The 10358-nt window shown below is 55.1% G+C and overlaps 1 protein-coding gene across 2 annotated transcripts; it reads left to right on the top strand.

Annotated features, from left to right (window-relative positions):
- The first annotated feature begins 7256 nt into the window (after nucleotides 1–7256).
- On the top strand, nucleotides 7257–9724 carry RAN (RAN, member RAS oncogene family). 2 transcript variants are annotated; one of them, XM_055147652.1, is made up of 7 exons: nucleotides 7257–7369; nucleotides 7634–7675; nucleotides 7744–7828; nucleotides 7929–8054; nucleotides 8684–8871; nucleotides 9048–9218; nucleotides 9319–9724. In XM_055147652.1, the coding sequence occupies exons 2-7, from the start codon at nucleotides 7640–7642 to the stop codon at nucleotides 9361–9363; spliced, it is 651 nt and encodes a 216-aa protein (XP_055003627.1). In that variant the 5' UTR covers nucleotides 7257–7369; nucleotides 7634–7639; the 3' UTR covers nucleotides 9364–9724. The 2 variants fall into 2 exon arrangements, with proteins under 2 accessions (XP_055003627.1, XP_055003626.1); XM_055147651.1 differs by having other exon boundaries at nucleotides 7260–7369; nucleotides 7631–7675.
- The last annotated feature ends 634 nt before the right edge of the window (nucleotides 9725–10358 follow it).

Here is a 10358-nt window from a genome sequence, read left to right as displayed (position 1 = left end):
TGCCCTTCCGTGGTCCCACACAGTCATTATTTAGACTGGTAAGTTGGTGAGTGGGTGGGTGGGTGGGGTTGGCCTACAGCTGAAGGTGCCAGGGGCTACTCCAGGATCAGTACTTGGGAGCTCATCTTCTAGGTGCCCAGAATCAAACCCAAGTCTCCTGCATTCCAAAAAGTGTTTCAGCCCTTTGGACCATGGCCTGCCCACAGTCACTATTGTTGGGGAGGGAAGGTCACTCTGCTGTGCTCAGGAATCACTCTAGGCCCTCAGGATCACCTCTAGCAATGCTCAGGGGACCATATGCCATGTCTGGGATCAAACCAGCGTCAGCTCTCCATTCAAGGCAGTGTCTTATCCCCTGTACTGTTGCTTGCACCTCACATTTTGCGGTTTGTTTATTTGTGGAGGGGAAAATAAACCTAGAGGTGCTCCCAGATTACTCCTGGCTTCAGACACAAGGATCACTCCTGATGGGGCTCAGGAAACACTTTGTGATAGCAGAGATTGTGCCTGGGTCAACATCATGCAAGGCAAGCACCTTACCTACTATTCTGTCTCCAGCCTAACATAACATAACAATCATTATGGTTCCCGGAGGCCCCCAGGGCTGATCCTTGTGCATAGAACTAGGAGTAAGCCCTGAGCACAGTCAGGTAGGATCCAAAAACAAAAACAAAAAAAAAGATCATTGAGGACCAGAGAGAGATTTCAATGAGCTGGACACATTTGTTAGATGCAGGAGGCCTGGAGTTGGTTCCTGACACCTGATAATTCCCCAGAACAGAACAGGGTGTAGCCACAGAGCACCGCATGGTGTGGCAATAAATAAATATAAAAGTCATTGAATTAATGGTAACAGATTCAGCAATGCTTTAGAAATTCCTGGGTCCAGCTTTGGACAGACATATTCAGAACAAGCCAGGAGACTTTTCCGGGGAAACAGAAGAGTTGAAGTAAAGCATATTTGCTACAGGACAGGACTTCAGGCTATAGAATACAAGAAGGGGAGGCAGGCCTTGTGGGGAAAACAAAGATGAGAAATGGAGTGTAGGACACAAGAAACTGAGCAGGTGACTGGCCACCAGACAACAAGTGGGCCTGGAGGTAGATTAGAGGTCATAGCTGGAGACAGTTCAGAGGGCTGGAGTGCAGGACGCTCATCACTGCATGGAGCGTCCTGCCCACCTGGCCAGGAGGGCCCCCAGCGTGTGGCCGGTGTATCACCGGCCATAGCACCGGGGCCAGAGCCCCAAACTACCCCTCACGCTGGTAGTAGGCACTCAGTCCCACCAGTTCAGTAATGGGGTAAAGGATGCAGAATTCCCTGAAGAGGGAATAGTTACAGTTTATGGTATGGGGAAGGGCCTGGCTTAGAGGCAGGGGAGAAGCCAGCGGGGCTGACGCCAGGAGTTTCCTGTCTATCTGCAGGCACAGTGCTCCCAGCACCTGAGCACACCAGCGCTCCCAAGTGGACCACCCAGACCCGTGGAGCCTGTCACGGCCGGGGCCTCCCTTTGCACTGGACGAGGTGCCAAGAACCAAAGGTCTCTCGCAGACTGCGTGTGCGCCTCGTGGGGTTGCCATAGACTGCTTTTGAGGTTCCTCTTGATAAAAAGGGAGTGATCCTTGTCCTCTTTGTGAAGCCGGTACTTCCCAGCACCGCTCAGGACCATGGGGGCCACTCCCAAAGTCCCTTGGCCAAGTAGCCTGGACAGCTGGACAGCCAGCCCAGGGCTGCTGGGCCACACGGCCATGCTCAGGGAAGCTCGCGGAGCACTGCACCTGCCAGGCGGCCTCCTGCCCTCGCTGAAACAGCCCGAATGGGGCCATGGAGCCTTCGCGCCTGCTTCAGCGCCACAGCCCAGGGCTTCTGTGCAGCCCTTCCCTGCATCCTCTTCTCCCGCCAGCCTGCCATGGCCCCATGTGCCTTCCTAGTGGGCTGCTGCCCCACATCCCCAAGACGGTCCACGGCTCCTAGGCTCCATTCACTTCCTGGGCTAGTCCCACCTACACATTTCACCCACTCAGCACGGCTGTTTCCTGCTTCCTCCTTGGAGAATGACGGTCAGTTCCATCCAGGACCTTGGTCTGTTTTGTTCTCTGCCCAGGCCCTCAGGATGCTGTGTGTCTGTCACTGGGAGATGAGAACCAGAGGGCTGCAGGCCAGGCAGGTAAGTGCGCAGAACAAGTGTGAGTGTCGGAGGAGTGTACAAGAGATCGGCCCAGGGCCTCTTTGCTTGGCTTCTCATGAAAAATCTCATTTATTTTGTCCTGTCGCCTCTCACTTCACAGCAAATCACATCCCAAGTGACAGTTACTGGTTCACACAGTGTCTGTGATGCAGGAATTCAGAAGTGACTTTGCCAGGCTAGTGAGCTGGCCCCAGCTCCCCGCTCTGCTCCCCCCCCCCGCCCCGGTCTCCCCAGTCCTGAGCACACTCTCCTGCCTTATGTGTTGCAGGTGAAAGCAGGTCCCATCGGGGATGAAAGAGACACAGGGATGCTGCAGGTGGATGTGGCTGAAATCTCCGAGGAGTAGGGCCCACGGGGCCACCTCAGCCCATTCCTGGCCAGCCCAGTCATCTCCAGTCCCCGCCTAAGCCGGGCCGAGCCTGGGGAAAGCCTGGGCTTCTGGCACCCGAGGGTGAGCTTTTCCGGGTGTAGACTGACCTGGGCTCTGGAAGCAGCCACATGGCTCTGATTCCATTTCTAGAGCTTGCAGACTAGATCGGATCCAGCCTGGGTCCTCCCAGCTGTGGTCTAGGGACATGTTCCTCAGTACACAGTGGAGAGACCAAGGAGGGGCCTGGGGAGGTGGCCCAGAGGAGGAACATGGGCCCCATCCACTGTCCCTTTGGAGCCCTCAAGCATGGTGTGGCTCTGGTGTCCCCAGCACCAATGGCCCTGAGCAGGCCCAAACATCACCCCATGGGTCCTGGTGTGGCTGGGAGTGGCTCTGAGGTCCCCTGAGCACTGTTTGGGAAACCCCAGTAAATAAATCATTAAGATACACAGAGAGCAAGAAGGCAGCTGTGGAGCTTGTGGAAGGGAAGCTAATCTCTGACCGCCCCCACCCACTGCTGGCAGGGGCCGTCAGTGCGGGAGAGTGGGACTGCCTGACGCATGGACAACTGCATGTTTCTCACTCACAGGCCTGGGACTCTGGCCCCAGCCACTGAGGGGCTTGGCCTGGCGGCGCCTGGAGAAGCAGATCTGGGCTGCCTCCTGCCCCGTCTGAGCAGTAGCGCAGCCCCACGCACAACATGCTTTGGAACCATCGCATTTTGAAGCACCGGCAACCAGCCCAGCTGAAGGGAACAGGAGGGGCATGTACCTGCGGCCTGAGAACACAGCCCCGGCTCTGGGCTCTGGCATGTGGAGCTGAGGAATACAGGCCGGGTCTCTCCTGTAAGGAAAACAACTTTTGTGCTGAAGCCAAGATGGGAACACGGCCTTGCAGGAGATGGAGTTCGGACCAGGGCGAGACCTTGCATCTTAGATCTGCATCAGCCCTACTGGTTCAGAGAGACCTTGAACCCTTTCAGCCTGGCTCCCTCATGGATCCCAACGGCAGTGAACTCAATGGGAACTCTATAATAGAAACGCCCCATGTTGAGCAAATTGCTCCACACTCATTCTTATTTTTATTTCATTGTAGGTTGACTATTGTTTTGGTGTGTGGACTACACCGGACAGGGCTCAGGGCTATATCTGACACGCATCATGCCCGGCAGGGCTGGGGCTTTGTAAGAGTTTGGCTGGGGTGGGGCCTCCACATGTGAAGTGTGTGCTTGGCCATGTGAGCCTCTCTCGGCCCTCACAGATGGTGCAGTTTCTCCTGGGAGCCCAGTGTTTGCTGTGAAAAGGGCCCTGGGAATCCGGAGTGCCTATTATGTGTGAGCCTGTCATGCTGTTCCCATACTTTCTGTTCTCAGATGGGGTCGGCGTGCTTTACCCAATAATTCAACAAGTTACCACCATTCCGTGTATTGGTGACCTTCACAAGCATAAAGAAAAGGGGACTGGGCTGGAGTGATGGTATAGCAGGGAGGACGCTTGCCTTGCACAAGACCAACCCAGATTCGATCCCTGGCATCTCTTATGGCCCCCAGAGTACTGCCAGGAAAGAGTAAACACTGAGCACCACTGGGCATGGCCCAAAACTAGAAAAGAAAAAAAGAAAAGGGGACTTTGCTCCAGTGAAGGAAAATGTGATGGGAAAGTAAGTACGTGGATCATCAAGACGTGCTCATTTGGCAGGAAGCGCCTCAGTGCAAATGAAGTAGATGCTGAGAGGAGGAGTGGCTGGCATGGGGACACAAAAATAAAGGGACATCAGGGAGTCTTCTGAAAAGGCGGCATCTGAACTGTGGCCTAGCGCGTGAAGGAGCCACAGAAGCCAAGATGGGGTGGAGAGTTTTAGGATGTGCCAAGGCTCTGAGGCGGGAGGGAGCGGCCACGCTGAGGGGTGGCTGTAGCAGGCTTGCAGGGACAAGGCCAAGGGGGGTGAAGAGGAGCTGGCCATAGCCCCTGGAGGGCAACCATGGGCAGACTTCTCCACCCAAGTGGATGGGCAGGAATCCAGCGCAGGGCTGAGAGGAGAAGGCTGGGCTGCTCTATGTCTCCTGGTTAGACGCAGGGAGGAGAAAACATCGTTTCTGTGGGATCCCCTCACCCCAACTTCATGACTGAATTGAATTGAGAGGAAATGTCATGCAGACCAGCAGAAGGTTACTGTACAAAATAACGGACTTACAACCCCCCTGTGAGTGTCAGGGTGGCAGGGAGAGGACAAGAAATGTCACGTGGGATCTAAGCTCAGGATCCTGCCCCTAGAATCCAGCTTACACAGATGAAAAGTCCAGTACTGTTCCATTTCCTGACATCCATAAGCACTCACGACTGTCCAGCAGAATGGCCTCGTTCAGAGACATGCGCCGAGGCCTGCCAGTGGCCCACCCAAAAGCTTCCGGAAGAAAACCCCGTGTACACTTGCTGTGGACAGTGAGAATATTTGACTGGGGAGAACGAGGGCAGGGCGTCGCTGGCCTTGCTTCTGCTTTGTAAGGGTGAATCCGCTCCGATTGCCATAATGGCTCCAGCTTCCTAAAAAACAGTAGGCAAACCTCATTGGACAAGCTGTGGACAGGGCCAACCAGTCCGCTGAGCCCTAGAGGTGTCTGGGAGGGTCACTGGGGAGAAGCACTGTCAGCTTGGGCATGGCTGTGCCTTCCACCGTCCCAGAGACGGTGATCAGATGCTCAGAGCTGGGCCTGCCAACGCCATCCCCAGCCAAGCAGCAAGGTCCCTGTGTTAAAGGTCTGTGTGGGCACGGTTAATAGTCTTACTTTCATCTGTTTCCTGGCTTTATTTTTGTAGAAAAAAAAATTTTAATGCCAAAATATATACACACTGGTGTTCACCACCCAGAATCATATGGTTAAGATATTGTCGTATTTGGGTTTTTTGGGTCACACCTAGCAATGCACAGGGGTTACTCCTGGCTGTACATTCAGGAATTCCCCCTGGCGGTGCTTGGGGGACCATATGTGATGCTGGGAATCGAACCTGGGTCAGCCGCGTGCAAGGCAAACGCCTTATCCACTGTACTATTGCTCCAGCCCCTGTTGTATTTGTCTTGGTTTTAATTTTTTGGGGTGGGAGGGATTGGCCACACCTGATGGTGCTCAGGGATCACTCCTGACAGGTTCAGAGCACCAATGTTTTGTCAAGGATTTTACCCCGGTAAGCTGTGAGCAAAGCAAGTGGCCTTCCTGCTGTCTTATTGCTCTGGCTCAGTTTTATCTTTTTTTTTTTGCTTGAAAGTTGAACATTGCAGCTTTTGTTTGTTTAAAAGCCTCCAGCTTCTGGTGCATTAACTTCTGTCCTCTCCAGAGGAAGACATCAGAATTCAGTCTGTATCTCTGAAGTCAATTAAAAACATGTACACATTACATCCAATATCTGAATGGATTTCTTTTGATAAAAAGTTAACACATAGGGCTAGAGAGATAGTACAGTAGGTAAGATACTAGTCTTACAACGTGGGTTTGATCCCTGGCACCAGATATGGTCCCCTGAGCACAGAGCCAGGAGCAAGCCCTGAGCACCACTGGGTGGGACCCCCAAACTAAAATAAAAAACCCCAAAACACAAAAGTTCACCGATTTCCTCATGCTTCATATATGCCTGTATAAATCTGAATGTAGTGTTAGAACACATGAAGTTAGTCATCTTTTCTGAACTCGCTTTCAGCCGGTAATGCTATTTACAGAGAACTCTCTTTAAATGTCAGGCATAACTGCAGAGACTCTGTGAATGGTGTGGAGGGCCCAGGGTCCACTGGTGTGTGACTCAGGGCTTCTCCCCAGCAGGGGACTGGGGACTCAGGAGCTGAGGCAATACATGCCCTGCTTCCGCTCTCTTCCCTGCCACCAGCACGCTGGTGTGTCACCAGGGGGTCGCACCCCAGCTCCCTCCCGCCCAGGGGACGGGCTCTGTCTTGTTTGTATCACTTGGGCTCCCAACAGATCGGCTGCAGGACGTGTGGTCCCTGGGTCATCTGGTCCCGAACCCAGGGCTGGCCGTCCCTGTACACTGTGCAGACTCCCACACCTGCCTTCCGGATCCAGACACTGGGGGTTCGCTCCACAACCGTGGGCTGGAGTGATTGCAAATAGCCCCCTGGTAGTTTTCAGTGGACTAGGGGTCACCGGGGAGCCCCTTTCGGCACTAGAACCCAGACTTATGGGCTGTCCCTGTATTTGCACTGGTAGAAGGGCCGTCCAGTCTGCAAATGCGACTGTCCAGCGGGAGGCCTGCGGGCCGGGGAAGCAGGAGGGCCGGTGCACGGGGGCCCGCGGGCCGGGGAGGCAGGAGGGCCGGTGCACGGGGGCCTGCGGGCCGGGGTCCGGGGCGGCCGCAGGAGGCGGGTGTGCGGAGCAGCCTGGGCAAGCTGGGGTGGCGGCTTCCTGCAGACCCCGCGGGGCGCGGGCAGGTCAGGGCCCGGCGGGAGCGCCCCCAATATGGCGCCGGGCCGCGGGGGCTTTGTGTGGCCGCGCCCCGCGCCTTTCCCGCCCTGGGCCCCGGCGCGGGGATGCGGCGGGCGCGCGGCGCGAAGAGGGGGGGGTTGGGGGGGCCGCGGCGGCGCATGCGCGCGCGGGAGCCCGCCCTTCCGGGCCGCCGCACGTGGCCCCCGCGGCCGGCGGGCGCGTGCGTGCGCGTGCGCGGGGGTCACGTGGGGGCGGTGCCGCGCCGTTGCCCCGCCCCGCGGCCCGCGCGCGCCGGCGTCGGCTGCGTCTCGGGGCATTTGAATCGCGCTTCCGCCATCTTCCCAGCCCTCAGTCAGACGGGCCCGGAGACGCTTCTGGAAGGTAGCGGCGGCGGCGGCGGCGGCGGCGCGGAGGCGGCGGGCGGGCGGCGGCGGGCGGCGGCGGGCGGCCTCGGCGCCGGGGCTCAGCGCGGGGCGGCGGGCGGGCGGGCGGCGGCGGCGAGGCTGAGGCGGCGGCGGCGGCGAGGCCGGCGGCCGAGGCCGGGCCGGGCCGGGCCGGGCCGGATGGCGCCGGGCGGGGCCGCGCGCCTCAGGCCGCGCCTTTGTGCCGCACGTGTGGGGCTGACGCGTCTCTTCCCCGCAGCAGCTCGGCATGGCCGCCCAAGGAGAACCGCAAGTGCAGTTCAAAGTAGGTGCGGGGCGCGGGCGCGGGGGCGGGGGCGGGGGGCGCCGGCCGCTCACGCCCGCTCCCCGCAGCTGGTGCTGGTGGGCGACGGCGGCACGGGCAAGACCACCTTCGTGAAGCGCCACCTGACGGGCGAGTTCGAGAAGAAGTATGTCGGTAGGTGCGGGCCCGGCGGGCGGCGGGCGGCGGGCGGGCGGGCGGGCGGGCGGGCGCCCCCCCGCACCCCTCCCCCCCTCACCCCTGCGCCCCGCCGCAGCCACCCTGGGCGTCGAGGTGCACCCGCTCGTCTTCCACACCAACCGCGGCCCCATCAAGTTCAACGTGTGGGACACGGCCGGCCAGGAGAAGTTCGGCGGCCTGCGGGACGGCTACTACATCCAAGGTGAGGCCGCGCCCTGTCAGCCGCGGGCGGCCCTTTGTTCCTCCCCGCCCCCCCGCCGCTGTCCACCCCGCCGGAAGGGCCGGCCGGGCCCCCTGCGGACGGCCGCATGGCGGTTGGAGAAGTGGCGCGGGGGGGATGGGGGTCCGCGTTCTTTTGTTGGGCGTTGTTTTTTTTTTGGGGGGTGGGGGGCGGCGCGGGAGGGAGCCGGACGCCGAGGAGTGTGTGTTTGGGGGGGCTGTTCCGTCACTTTGCGCTAGGCCCGAGAAGGGGGTCCGCCGGAAATGTCGCCCCGCATGGGCTGACCCTCACGCTTGGCGGCGCCGCCCCGCGTGTGGAGAGCACGTGGGTGTGGGCACATGTGGCCACCGAGCGCCCTTGGGGGAAGAGGGTTCCTGCATGTTGAGTTGTCAGGCGTGTCGCGCCTCTCGATGGGCGGGATGGGCGGGCGAATGACATCACAGGGGGAGGGAGAGGGTCCAAGGTGGCCTTGTGGGGGAGGGATGTTCACCAACACGCCACAGGGAAGGAACGTCTTAGAGAACCCTAGCAGTTGTCTGGAGAGTTTGTCTTGATTTTGTGTTTTGGGCCTTTCTTATCAGTAAATTTTGAGGTGTCGATTTTTCTTTCAGCCCAGTGTGCCATTATAATGTTTGATGTAACATCAAGAGTTACTTATAAGAATGTGCCTAACTGGCATAGAGATCTCGTTCGAGTATGTGAAAATATCCCCATCGTGTTGTGTGGCAACAAAGTGGATATCAAGGACAGGAAAGTGAAGGCAAAATCTATTGTCTTCCACCGAAAGAAGAATCTTCAGGTAACGTGCTTCTTCAAGAATATATGGCATCAGATAGAACGGAAATAGTTTATTAGAGTGACTTATAAATGCCTTTTAGCTTGTGACTTGGGAGAATCTTAGCTTTGGGAGATTTACTTTGAGAATTTATTTTGCGTAATGAAATTTTAAAAATTATTAACTTGTCTTTTAAACAGTACTATGACATTTCTGCCAAAAGTAACTACAACTTTGAAAAGCCCTTCCTCTGGCTTGCTAGAAAATTAATCGGAGATCCAAACTTAGAGTTTGTTGCCATGCCTGCTCTCGCTCCCCCAGAGGTGGTCATGGACCCAGCCTTGGCAGCACAGTATGAGCACGATTTAGAGGTAAGATGGGTGTTTTGCAGTTCCTTGTTTGGTTGACTGTTCTGTCCAGTCTTTGTGGTTTTGATACGGAGTTTTAATCACTTGTATCCCCTTTGTCCAGGTTGCTCAGACAACTGCTCTCCCGGATGAGGATGATGACCTGTGAGGAGATGAAGCTGGAGCCCAGCGTCAGAAGTCTAGTTTTATAGGCAACTGTCCTGTGATGTCAGTGGTGCAGCGTGTTTGCCACTTTATTATATAGCTAAAACAGAACATGTGCTTCATCTTTGGGATGCTGAAAGAGATGAATGGGCTTCGAGTGAATGTGGCAGTTTAAAAAAAAACCTTTTTTTTTTTTTTTGGACCGCATATTTAGCTGTTTTGGAACTGCAGTTGTCTCCTTTGAGTTTCAGATCTAAGACTGCTGCAATCACATCACAATACTCAGTGGTGAAATCTTGTTTGTTACTGTCATTCCCATTCCTTTTCGTTTAGAATCAGAATAAAGTTGTATTTCAAATATCTAAGCAAGTGAACTCATCCCTTGTTTAATAAGCCTTTTAAAAATCACAACTAGGGGAAAATGCGCTGTTACTTAAATTCTTGTTATCGGGAATTATAAATTTAATTTCAGTACAATTAGTCGCATTCTTATGTATATTTTGTACATTTGAATTGTTTCACATAATTTGGATATGATGGGTCTATTTGGTAAGTTGTTCAAAGGTGTAAATATTGTTGAGTGCAGTTCTATAGCTAAAACAGTCTACCTGCCTTGTTTCAGATAGTGTCATCTAGGGAAGAGCTTTGTGTGAAGCTTAGATGACCTGTCAGAATAAAAATGGTATGTTTTAGACATTTCAGATAGACATTAAACATTATAGGTGCGTGCATTTATTTTATAGTATAAACATGTTTTTCTGTAGTTTTCCAAAGTGTGTGAAGCAATATGTTGAGTTACGAGAACTTAAGAGATCTCACTGAGATGTACACGTTTGCTTTTTAATGTTACATGTTTAATGTAAAGTTGGTGTTCTAGAAAGATGTTCCATGTTTACCTGCTGCTTTCAACTACTTTCAGATTTTAAGATGTCAAAAAGTGTTTTAAGTTGGGTACCACAGCTTAGATTCTTAGCCTAAGAATTTTTGGGGCAGTGCAAG

The sequence above is a fragment of the Sorex araneus genome, chromosome 9, assembly GCF_027595985.1.
Source record: "Sorex araneus isolate mSorAra2 chromosome 9, mSorAra2.pri, whole genome shotgun sequence".
Classification (NCBI taxonomy): domain Eukaryota; kingdom Metazoa; phylum Chordata; class Mammalia; order Eulipotyphla; family Soricidae; genus Sorex; species Sorex araneus.
The sequence above is the reverse complement of the archived record's forward strand: the minus strand, read 5'-3'. Positions and strand labels throughout refer to the sequence as shown.